This window comes from Crocodylus porosus, unplaced genomic scaffold (assembly GCF_001723895.1).
Source record: "Crocodylus porosus isolate Cpor-Errol unplaced genomic scaffold, CroPor_comp1, whole genome shotgun sequence".
Taxonomy (NCBI): domain Eukaryota; kingdom Metazoa; phylum Chordata; order Crocodylia; family Crocodylidae; genus Crocodylus; species Crocodylus porosus.
Genome location: NW_017728933.1, coordinates 6574544 through 6586334, shown reverse-complemented (window position 1 = coordinate 6586334; position 11791 = coordinate 6574544). Strand labels below are relative to the sequence as shown.

The 11791-nt window shown below is 50.6% G+C and overlaps 2 protein-coding genes across 2 annotated transcripts; one reads left to right on the top strand and one right to left on the bottom strand.

Moving 5' to 3' along the window:
- The first annotated feature begins 32 nt into the window (after positions 1–32).
- On the top strand, positions 33–8037 carry TTI2 (TELO2 interacting protein 2). The gene is made up of 8 exons (XM_019546143.1): positions 33–831; positions 1516–1702; positions 2532–2624; positions 2951–3138; positions 3279–3422; positions 4120–4282; positions 4680–4796; positions 7881–8037. The coding sequence occupies exons 1-7, from the start codon at positions 155–157 to the stop codon at positions 4758–4760; spliced, it is 1533 nt and encodes a 510-aa protein (XP_019401688.1). The 5' UTR covers positions 33–154; the 3' UTR covers positions 4761–4796; positions 7881–8037.
- On the bottom strand, positions 4939–10880 carry MAK16 (MAK16 homolog). The gene is made up of 10 exons (XM_019546144.1): positions 10781–10880; positions 9785–9834; positions 9080–9189; positions 8444–8508; positions 8102–8253; positions 7840–7894; positions 7666–7740; positions 6669–6782; positions 5903–5959; positions 4939–5451 (listed from the first exon to the last, which is right to left on the bottom strand). Exons 1-10 carry the CDS (start codon positions 10793–10795, stop codon positions 5248–5250), a joined length of 897 nt encoding a protein of 298 aa, XP_019401689.1. The 5' UTR covers positions 10796–10880; the 3' UTR covers positions 4939–5247.
- Positions 10881–11791: the final 911 nt, after the last annotated feature.

The window sequence follows — 11791 nt, the reverse complement described above, 5'->3', positions numbered from 1 at the left end:
TGCCCTGTAAGGGGACCAAGGGCTGACCCCAGCCCAGGGGAAGGGCTGGCTTGTGGTCCCCTCATTGCCCTGGTGCTGCAGGCTCCCTGGGAGCTGTGGGCCCACAGCTGCGACAGGCCTGGGGCTGGGGAGCAGCCCCTCTGCCTTCAGGGCCATGGAGCTCAGCAGCCTGCTGGCATCCCTGAAGCTGGAGAGCCAGCAAGAGCCAGGAGATCCCAGGCAGCCTGTTTCCTCCATCCCGCCAGCAGAACAGGTTTTGTCCCAACTCCTGCTGCTGCTCTCAGGCGGGGGAGCCCGCAGCAGCACCAAGGCTGGGATGCTCAGGGACCTGAGCGCGCTTTTCCAGGCGGCAGACTGCCAGTGGCTCTTTGGTGGTGCCCTCCCACCCCCCAGCCTCAAAGTGCTGGGGGACATGGTGAGGATGCTGAGCAGCTACGTGGCGCTGCCGAAGCTGGAGCGGGATGCAGGGGACCTCTCCAGCCACAGTGCCTGTTACGCTGTGGTGGCCGAGCGAGTGGCCGATGTCGGCTTGGTGTTCCTCAGCCTCCTTGGAAAAGTGGAAGCTGCCAGAGGCTTGGCGTCACTGGGTCCCACGGTGGTGGATCCAGTCCTGCGTGGCGTGGCAGGGCCCATCTACGTCTTTGCTGCAACACACTGTACGAAGAGGCCCTGGACCAGCCCAAGGTCTCAGTCAGTGGCACAGGAGCTGCTGGCCTTGTTGGTTCGGGCTACAGATTGCGGGTCAGTGGCTGAGTTCCTCCGGGGAACGAATGAAGATAAGGCGGGGAGGTTTGCTGCAGTGATGGGGCTCCTGAGACCAGAGCTGACCAAGTGAGTAGGATCACAGGGACCGAATGGCAGTCCTGAGGGGTTGCTGGGGGCATTGCAGGGACATACAGGCTGCTGCTGGACCTAAGTCGAGTTCAAAGTCTCTTGAAGCACATGTGCTTTCAGCAATAAGCTGTATTCCAAGGGCAGGGCAGGGAGCAGGGGTCACTGGGAGCATCCAGATTAGAGAGAAGCAGTTTTGGGCAAATACCGGATTCCCCTGGGAAATATGGATTGGATCCATAGTGCAAGCTGCTGGCTGCCTCTCTGGCCTGTTTAGTAGGTGTTAACCAAGTCAATAGTGTGGATGTCTGGGGCTGCAGCTCCCTTTGCAATCAGTGGAATATTTGCCACTGACTAAAGCATCCGTTTGCAGGAAACTAGGCCACAGCTACCTCAAACCCCCCGATTAAATTCCTCAAAATCATTGGTGACTTGTCAAAAAAAAGAAGTGATAGTATGAGGTTTAGTTGGCATCTCTTTGCTCTCTTCTTGGAGATCTTTTCCTCACTTTCTTGTTGGCTGAAGTGTGAGGGGCTCTGAAAACTGCTGGAGCTATTTGTATTAACTAGGGAAATAGTTTGATTTAACTGGCTAAGAGGCCAGTCCTGGCTTATGTGCTGAATCATGGTTGATGTGAGAGCTGCTGCAAAACACTTATAGTGATTGCTTTTCCCATGTTTCCAGAGAGACATGGAAATGCAACCCCGCCACAAAGCACGTATTCTCCCAGACTCTGCGTCAGGTCACCCGGCCGTGGCTGAGCTGTTACCTGGAAAGTGTTCTTCCCCCATCATTGCTGATCTCTGATGATTACCAGGAGGAGAATAAAATCCTGGGTGTGCTCTGCCTGCATCACATCATCCTCAATGTGGTAAGGAAGGATCGGTGCCAAGCAGAAGAGAAACCAGGCTGCTGTTGGGGAACGTGGGGAAATTGGTCAGAGCTGAAAATTGTGTGTCAGGCCCGCTGATGCCTATTCCTGGCTCTGCTATTAAGCTCTGGGATGACATGAGAGATGGCACACCATGTGCTCACACTGCGGTAATTATGGCAGCCAGGAACTATCCATATCCGTCTGTGTGTGAATCATAACCTGGATGTCCATCAGAGAGATATTTGTAAGTTGCCAGGCAAATCTCCAGCTGGCATCAGTTGTGTTCCCCATTGCCTGTGCTAGGTTTTGTGGGGTTCTCAGATTTTATGTTGGTTAACCTGGGGCTTTTCATGTGCTGCTGTCCATTGTCGTGTGCTTTAAGCAGGAGCTAGAGCTCAAGTTTACTAATAGTAGCAATTCTTTTCTTTTCACTGCCATATTTCCAAGGACTTTGCAGACATATATTTCCCCTCTTACACCCCTGCTGAGCCAGTGAATGTTTTCCCAGTTATAAAAAGATTAAAAACAAAAGGCCTCAATAATCCAGTGACTTGAGTGAGACCATTCAGTGAGTCAGTGGAAAGCATCATTATCCTGGGCTCCAGGTCCCTCTAATCACCAGCTGTCTTGCTAACTTTGTCCCTCCAAGGTTTGTTTCCATAACCCAGCTTTGTAAAGCCCAAATCTGCAGTTGCCATCTCCCTGTACTCTGGAGCATGGCTGAGCAAGGAGGCTGTTCTCTTTCTAATGTAGCCGTAGGGATCAGCTTTGTGTGGATCTGCTGGAAGTGGTGCATGGGAATACATGTTTTTTTCTTCTGTTGCAGCCAGCTGCTGAATTGTGCCAGTTTAACAGGGCTCAGGTTGTGTACCATGCTCTGTACAACCACCTCTACTCCCGAGAAGCCCAGCTCATCCAGGTAAGCTGCTAGAACTGAATCTAAATCTTCCACTAAAGTGGCAGCAGGACTGGCTGGCTCAGAGCATTGGGAATGGGCTCTGAAACTCCACTTAGACAACCATTTCTAATCTCACTTCAGGTTATTATCAAGGGTTGTAAAGTGAAATGAGTTGGATTGTGCTTAGTTCTCAAGGGTAATGTTCCTTCCTGGTCTGCCTGCTGGCAGTTTCGGGTGAGAGGCCAGGAAGGGAAGCGCCAGGAAGGGAACATCACGCGTTCCTCTAGTGCACAGATAGTGTAGAATACCAGACCTGCAGCATACTGACTTCCTCCTCCTTGTATCAGGCAGTGCTGCTCTGCTTGCTGGACTTGCTGCCTGTACTAGAGAAATCTCCCCAGCAGCTGTCCAAGGTGACTGGGCCAGCTACACCCACCGATGAGGTGCTGCAGCTGGTTCTGACCCACATGGAGGCGGAGCACCGGCTTGAGCTGCGGAGAGTGTATGCCCACACCTTGCCTGCCTTTGTGGAGAGGTGAGAGCCAGCACCTTGCCTCTCCAGTGCCTTGCTGTGTGCCAGGGCAAGGAAGGGGTGCATGCACAGCCACTTTCTGTACAAGGACTCCAGTCTCCAGGGTCCATTCCCTCCAAATACCTGCTGCTTTGTCTTGGCAGACATGGCATTCTGATAGCACGTCATCTGAAGAGGCTGGAGCGGGTGATTGTGGCATACCTGGAGATCTGTGATGTGCCAGAGGAGGAAGCCAGACTGGGGATATTGGAGACACTGAAATGCACCATACAGCATGCCTGGCCAAGGTATCTGTAAGAAACAGTAGATGGAGGCAACAGAATGGGCCTCCACCCTCCAATCAAGGGCAAACTCTGGTGCTAGTGAGAGATGGATCATCACGCATGGTGCATAACTTGTACTTCCCCTCAGAGCTGTGAGGTCACTAACAGATGTGCTCCCTAGCTGAGGAACATGTAGCCCAAGAGCTAGGAAGGTGTTGGCCTGGTTTGTGCCTGCAGATCCTGTGATGAGTGGAGTGGCACTTCATTTGGATGCTGGTCCCTTGTATGCAGCTCTTAGCAAGGGCTACAAGCTCCCTCTGGTGGTTGCATTCAAACAAGCAGCTTCCTGTTGCCACTGTTATCGGCCAGAGGTTTGTGTGCTTTTGAGTAAAATTCTCAAATCTTGTTAAACGTGTAAGGGAAAAACACTGTGCAGCTGTCCTGGAGAGCAGCTCCTGCCTAGGGCACACGTGGCAGGTGCTGTTCTAAACTCCCCTCACTGCTTTTCAGATGGATTTTTTCTTATGCCTTCTGCCTTTAATGTACTGTTTAACCTCCACTGTAGACTGACACTTTGCCTGAAATCAGTGGCTGTCTAGAAGAGGCATAGGTGACTGGGAGGCAGGCACTGCCTTGCCTTTGGTTGTTGCTGGCTGGCAGTTAGGCCAGGCTTGCACCAAGGCTGCGCAGAGTGAAGAGCACATGTTGTTTTCCACTGCAGGATGCTGTGCAGGCTCAGTGTGCTCCTCAAAGCCCTGCTCAGAATGATATGGGACGTACGGACTGACACAAGCCTGACACCTGAGACAGTGAAAACAGCCATGCTCCAGGGTGCCACTGACTGCCTCCTCCTGCTGGATCGGTGCACAGAGGGGCAAGTCAAGGTGAGCAAGGGGGGACAGAGGCTCTAGCTAAGCTCCACTGACTCTTCTTGCCCTGATTTCTTACAAGGGAAAGTCAAATTGCTTATAGTTACTAGAACAGACAGGGCTGTGGGCAGGGACTGTGTTGTTTTTTTGCTTGCCTTCCCAAAATAGGTAGGTAGGATTGGTAACTAAACAGCCCGACCAACCAATTGCCAAGCTTTCTGAGAGCCTAGAGATGCGGTCTGCCAGTCCCTATGCAATCCTCCTGTCCAACTCAACTCCACAGCATAGAGGACTTGGAGACCTTTGGAAGTACAGGGAGGCTGGTTCTCACCCCTATGGTAACGCCTGAGCCACATCCTCAGCATTAGAAGGAGCTTCATGCAGTGACTGCTGCTTGTGCTTTCCTATTTAGATCCTGCTGGAAGGCATCTACCACAGCTGTGAGGACAACACCATCCAAGAGTGCATCAGGAAGGTGCAGAAAGACACCTGAAACAGCAGCTGCTCACCAAAGCCTGATTTTTATATAGTAAAATATTTTTTATTTAAAATAATTGTGTGCTTTTGCAGATAAGAAACCCACACAGAAGCAGGGTTTGTGTGTCCGACAGGAATACACTGTACAGTCCAGCCTTAGATTGGACTTGAAGAGGTAGCACTGGCCTCTTTTCAGTATTCAGTAACTCTTTTAAAGATCAGGCCTTTTACGTCTGAACACACTTAGGCCATGTCAAGATCCTCTCCGTTTGCAGCTTTCATTCCCTTTCCTTCCCCTTCAGTAGCCACAGTTCTCTCTTGCTGATTTCTTTGTCAAGGGCTATCAGAAATCTTTTATTTGTTTAAATAATAATTTTTTAAAAAATCCTTGAACTAGGTGTATTAGGAAGTAGTCCACCCCCAGAGGTCCTTGAAAAGTGTGGATTCCAAGTCCAATTGTCCAATCCCAAACTCCAGTCTAAACCCACCCAGCCAGGCAGGAGTCAGGTAGCTTTAGATTTGGAGGCAGGTTCTGTCTCTTGTTCATACTCTATTTCAACATAAGCTCGTTTTTTCCTGGCGGGGCCTTTCAGCGGGGTTTTGCCCTTGGATTTGGTGTGGTGGGCCTTTTCCTCTGTTTCTGTCTCTTCCTCTTCACTGGAGGATTTATCATCCTCTTCGCTGCTTGTTGCCAGTTTATCCATGTCCTGTGCAGGAGGGGAAAAAGCTTGTTAATACTCATTGCAGAGTGGACCTAAACCCACACTCCCTACAGGACTGTGCATATTACTCTGATCTGGTGTTTCCTAACTCCCTTTTCTCTAACCTTTGGTGGCTCTGGGGCACTGATGAGGACAAAGTACAGTGTGATCATATTATTAAACATGAATCGAGCTGCTCTGCTACTGATCCCAGCCATAAAGCTTTGATCCACAAGCAGACAGATGCTTTGAAGTGGAAAGACAAAATAGTCAGCTGGATGACTGCATGTCAGGAGGATCAGAGTCTAACTTACACTCATTTGATGTTTTTAGTCATTGTAAACTTTCAGACTTAAAGCTTCGGCTTCTACTGGTTTCTAATGAACCTTTACAAGGATGTTGCTTCTCTCACATGTGATACATAGTGGGATCTGCCCTAGCCCACTGCTTTACATACCTCAAAGTCACTGAGGTCACTCTCATCTGCTTCCACAAACTCCCTCTTGTCTGCATCCTGTAAAACAGGAGGTCAGAAACTGAGTGTACCACAAAAAGGCTCCAGGAAGTCGCTGCTTAAGGGCGTAGGCCCAGCAATGGATAGGCCTGGATAGTTAGCATGTTGGATTGATCTTTACAGAAGAGCTCATGGCACTGTGGCTCATTTGCTATGTAGAGAGACTATGAACAACAAACTAACAGCCACACACCTGTAGCCATTAGCAATATAGTCACCTCAAGCCTTTGCTAGGCAGCAAGTTGCATTCAGTCTTCAGCAGTGATATGCATTGTGTCACCTTCTGCAAAAGTGGCCAGTAGCTCTCGACCTGACTGTGGGCCTAAGTCTTGCAGGTACTGATGTCCAAAATCATTTAGAAGTTTGAAAATTAGTACTAGGCAATCAGACCTCTATGCGACAATGGATTCTGCAGAGGGCTCTGGGTCTGCCCTATGAACATAATTATGAATCCAACTGTGATTTACTGTGTAGCCCTCTAACAAAAAAAAGTGAGGAAGGCTGAAAAGGGAATGCAGACATGGAGGAATAAATAATAACTTGCAGTTGCCCACTTATGCACCCCTCTTCCTGAGAATTCACACTCCTCACATTACCATGCTAAGACAGGTTAATATTCAGATCCCAAGCACAGATGTATATTGTGGCTCCAACACCACACTGGGTGAATTTTAATCATCCTGCTTTGAACTATTTTTCAAAGCATTACCTCATCTTCCTCCTCCTCTTCCTTCTCCACATCTGAGTCTGTCTCACTTTCTGCATCCTGCTGCTCCAGAGCCTTGTCAAAAGCATGAATGGGGAAGTTGTAGATATCCCCATACTGGAAGAAAAAAATACAAAAAAAATACCTGCTTTACCAGGTCAGTAGCCATGATCTCTTTACAAATACCTGCTTTACCAGGAAGGTAACCATGATCATCAGATCATGGTCTGAGAACTGGACAGGTGCTATTGGGTAATGCCCCTCTGAGTCTCAGGTGAAAAAGCAGGAGACGAGCAGGAGCTATCTGTACCAGAGAGTGGAAAATAAGGTGTGTTGTACAACAACCTGATCTGTGCCTGGTCTGGAGTTTGGGGGTGATCTCAGGATGAGCTATGGAGTCTGAGCTTCCTTCATTGCTCAGAAGCAGAAAGCTGAGTAGAAGGACAGATTAAATTCAGGAGGTTTCAGTGCCTTCCCAAAGGAACTTTTTGATCTGTTAGTTCTAGCTCAAGGGCATATTCTTTGCTCTTCTGGCACTGCTGCAGGTGTCGAGTAGACCCTCCCAAAACATAGGCTATGGGGAAGCAAAGGGTTGGACTGCAGTTGGCAGGAGAGTCTACTCAGGTTATTCACCAAGGCAGCTCTCTCTTGCATGTTTCTGTACCTGTGGTCTCAGATTCTTCAAAGCTCTGCTATAAATGCAGCTAGAAATGTACATGAAGCTGAACACAGAGTTACTGAGTAGTAGTTCTGGTCTCATGAATATCACAGATTTCCTCATCCCAGCCGCATTCCCAAGGTGAGCAGCATGGCTATGTAAAAACAGCCCCTTAATTCCCCCAACCTGAATGCACCTGCTACCTAAGCAAGGTCAAACTCCTGCTAGCAAGGACAGTGGTGGGAGAACGGGCTGGGTTCAGGGCAGCTTCGTGTACTCTTAGAAAGAGCACAAGATGGACATGCCTCTGTGCTAGAAGACAAAGATGGCAGCAAGCCTTACTGTTTCCTGCTTCAGTCTTTCCAGTAATTCCTTCTCAATGGCATTATCCAGCTGGGCAGCAATCAGGGCTTTTTCCTAGAAACAGGGGAAAGAGAAGCTGGAGTCCATTCATTTCCAAAGGCACAGTGCGGAAGAGCCAAGGAATTGGGACACTACAGGCATGGGTCACATTACCTCTCTCCTTTTCTCTCTCCTTTCAACCTTTTTGCTTAAAGGAACAAGCTTCCGTCTGTGAGAAAAGATAAGGGTACACTTGGTGAAACTGCAGCCTGCTGACCACTGGTGTACAGCAGATGAGCAAATGTTAACTCAGAGGCTGGACTTGGCTTGTTACAGGATGCTCCATGCTTCTTGCCTCAGAGGCAAGTTAAAACTCCGGCAGGGAGGAGAGGGCATGGACTAAAAGTGGGGAGGAAAACAATACGCCCTCACTTACTGTCGCTTGAGCGTCAGCTTCCGGATGCGGATCAGGTACTGCGTGATCTTAGTGAAGCGCTGTTTGCACTTGTGCCGGATGAAGCGTGGCCAGTAGATGAGGTTCTCATCTATCTCCTCCAAAGCTTTTTCGTAGTTTCTGCTCAGCCGGACCTGTTGGAGAGAGGGACAGCTGTCAGTATCCCTGCCTGAGAGACCCTTCTTTGGGACAGTTGAAACAGGGAGCTGTGGGGTTCTTTTGTAAGAGTGGCTTATTATTAAAAGATGTCCCACATGCTAGATGCCCATATGCTAGTTGTATTAAGTCTCACTCTTGGTAGATTAATATAACCTTCCCTCTCACCCGTTCCCAGAGCCGATTGGGGAAGGCTGCCCGCTCAATGGTCTTCATGTACAGGTAACATTGACCTAAAGGAACAATAAACGTGATCTCAGCTACACTGCAACCTGTAAGCCAGGCTTAGCACATCAAAGTCACTGCTGAAGCCCTCTGCTCTGGGACAGTTGCCTCAGAACCAAGGCATATCAGTCTGACCACAGGAAAGAGTTTGACATCAGCATCTCATGGAGATCAGATGGGCACGTGCTACAAGGAGCAACCCAACCCCAGCCGTCAAGCGGACCCATCTCCCAATATCTGCCCATCGGATCAAATGGCATCCGATCAACTTGACCACCTTCTTGGAGACCCCACTGGGTCTCAGCAAAGGCCCAATATCCACAAGTGGATGATCTTTTCCCCACAAGGAGCATCACAGACTGCCCCACAGAAAGGCAGCCACTGCTGGGATGGAGTACAGCAGCTATCTAGCATACAGCACTTCCCACAACAGCTGGGAATAGCTGACTGGATCCTCTGACAACGTGCATGCATTCAAGCTGTGAGAAGTCTCAAAGGGACGTGCCAGGTGGGGGGAACGGGAACAATGCTGTCTGCGATTAGAGCGAACAGGACCATGATGGAGCACGACAGTCTTACCCTTCTCTTCTTTGATGGTAGCATACTGGCTGTTTGCTAAAGGGCAGGACGACCGGTTGCACAGACCTGTCAAATTATACTCATTGCGGCAAAAATTCTGGGTCTTTGTCCTGGAAGGAAGAGATTTTCTATGAGCCGCCAGCCCTGAAGCATCTATTCACAGATCTCAGAGCTGTACAACTACAAGCACACTCAACTGCACAACAGCCAAAGTGAGAATGAGGATCATCATCTCTACTTTACAGACAGGGAAACTGAGTCACAGAGGCACAAAGGGTTATACAGCAAGTCATGGGCACAAAGGGTTATACAGCAAGTCATGGGCAGACTTCTGACTTAGCCATGGCTTTTAGGATCTGTTTTAAGTAATTAATATCCACGCACTATTCTGAAACAAGCTTCCTTTCACCTAAGCGTTACTGGGATGAGTCAAGGACCTATTTTCCACCAGTTCTGGATTCCCTGGTGTTTGTCATTCCAAACTACTTCAAAACCATATCCTCAACCTCCCATTTGTGGAAGTGCTGCCCTCCTGAAGCAGCCTGACAGCCTAAGCTATTTCTGGGCACAAAATTAAAATGCTGAGTAACGACCTATTCAGCTCAGAGAGCACATGCATCCCCATGGCCAAGAAACTCATCCTTCTTCCAGTAGCCACAAGGGCCTCGTGTAGCAACTCACAGAGCTGGATGCTAAAATACTCACTTGATTTTGTACGAGCAGAACTGCTTGTTTCCAAGAGTGTCCCAGACGACCTGCGAGAGGCAAAATTTGGTTATTGCGTCCTGCAACATAACGCATTGTGGTTCTGTAGCCACCAGCCAGATTATTGTGGGAGGCCTAGCTAATAAAATGCAGCCTGAGCACAAACAAGGCAGAGTCTGTGCTAACCATTTTGCAAATGGTGCAACAAGGCCAGAACGAGGAGCAGTGGTCTCACGCAAGGGAGGTTTAAGTTGGGTATTAGACAAAACTCTCTCACTAGGAGGGTGGTGTGAAGCACTAGAAAGGTGGTGGAGTCTCCATCCTTGGAGGTTTTTAAGCCCCAGCTGCACAAAGCCTCGGCTGGGATGACGCTCTGAGCAGGGGGGTAGACTAGATGTGACCTCCCGAGGTCCCTTCCAACCCTTATTTTTGATGATGCTTTGATTAAACCAAGGCACAGAAGAGACGCACCAGGCAAGGAAATCACACCTTGGGACTGCTGCTTTGCACAGCCCCTACAGCCACCGCAGCGCCAGCCCACGGCTATTACAGGTGAGGTCGGAGCTGATGGGACAAACGCTTGTGATCAGCACCCTGGTACCATTTCGGACTCGAGCAGGCTCCCAGATCTGGGACAGTGGCAGCAGCACAGACTTTGCAGCTCCCCATCACCCTGTGGAGGAGGACTAGAGGAACAGGTCCCCAAGCAGGCTCCCCTCCTCATCCAGGACCCCGCATGCCTGAGGAAGGTGGCAGCATCCCATCCCCCAGCAGGTGCAGCAAAGCACGGGGGTGGCACAGGGGCCCTGCAAACCCCACCAGCTCCACCCAGGCCCAGGCTGCGCCCATGGACCTCCCACCCCAGCGCCTTCCACGTGGGACAGGGGCAGGGACGCAGCCGGCTCCAGGCGAAAAGCCCGGCGCTGATTGGCCACGACGCAGCTGCCTGGCGAGAGCGGACGGAACCGAATCAAGCCCCGCGGGCTGGACGCTCACCTCGTCCGAGTGCATCGCGCCCGCGTGTGTGCGGCGAGCAGGTCGGATCAAGGAGCCGCCATGCTAGAGGGAGGGGCGTGGGGCTCTCGCGAGAACAGCGGGAGGGGCGGGGCAGGGATAGGGCAAGAGGGTTGTGCGAGGCGCCGCGTCCGCGAGAGGAAAGTTGGGGAGACGGTGTGGAAAGGAGCGGGGGGAGCTGCAGTTGTGTGCGTCGCTTCCCCAGCCCCTTTGCTCCCTGCCGGGGCTGCGTGGTGCCCGGCATCTTGTGTCCCTGCAGAGGTTCAGGCTCTTTGCAAAGAGACGGAGCAGCTTTGGCCAGCAGATAGCAGCAGGGAGTTGCACGCAGAGCTGTGCCGGCTTGGCCCCGGTTAGAGAAGGAGCTCAGATGTGCTCCCATCCTGAGTGGGGGGTACAGCCTTGGCGGGTGCTTTTCTAAAGGATTTCGACCATAGGGGAGCCCGCTGACAGATGGGATTTTCCCAGAGTGGGTATGAACTGCACGTGGGAAAACAGGCCCTTAAGAGTGGCTGCAAGACCCAAGAGCATCCCTCAGCCCTGGGCGGTTGCAGGGGCAGCCATCCCATGGCAGCATAAGGGCTTGGATGTTCAAGAAGCGATTCAGGAGCAACTCCACGCAGGGTGGCCATCATAGAGGACAGTCTGTTTGTCCTCTTGATACCCAACCGGACCCCTTTACGTCCTCTATTTTTGTCCTAAACAGGACATAAAGGCGTTGGGTTTTGTATCAATAGAGAGAGAGTCGCAGAAGACCGGGATGTCCCCTCTGATGGCCACCCCAGCGCCCCACGTGACCCCTTCTACTCGTGGATAAGAAGTAGGATTTCCTTGGCAAATGGATTTATCTTTTAAGTCCAGACAAAACGCATTGCATTCACGTGGGTATTGAAGGGAAAAAGCTACTGGGTTTTTAATTCCCCTCAGGCTAAAATAATGTTCAAGTGCAGACAGCCCCTGGACGTTTACAGCTGGGAGGGGGGCTGCTGTGACTAG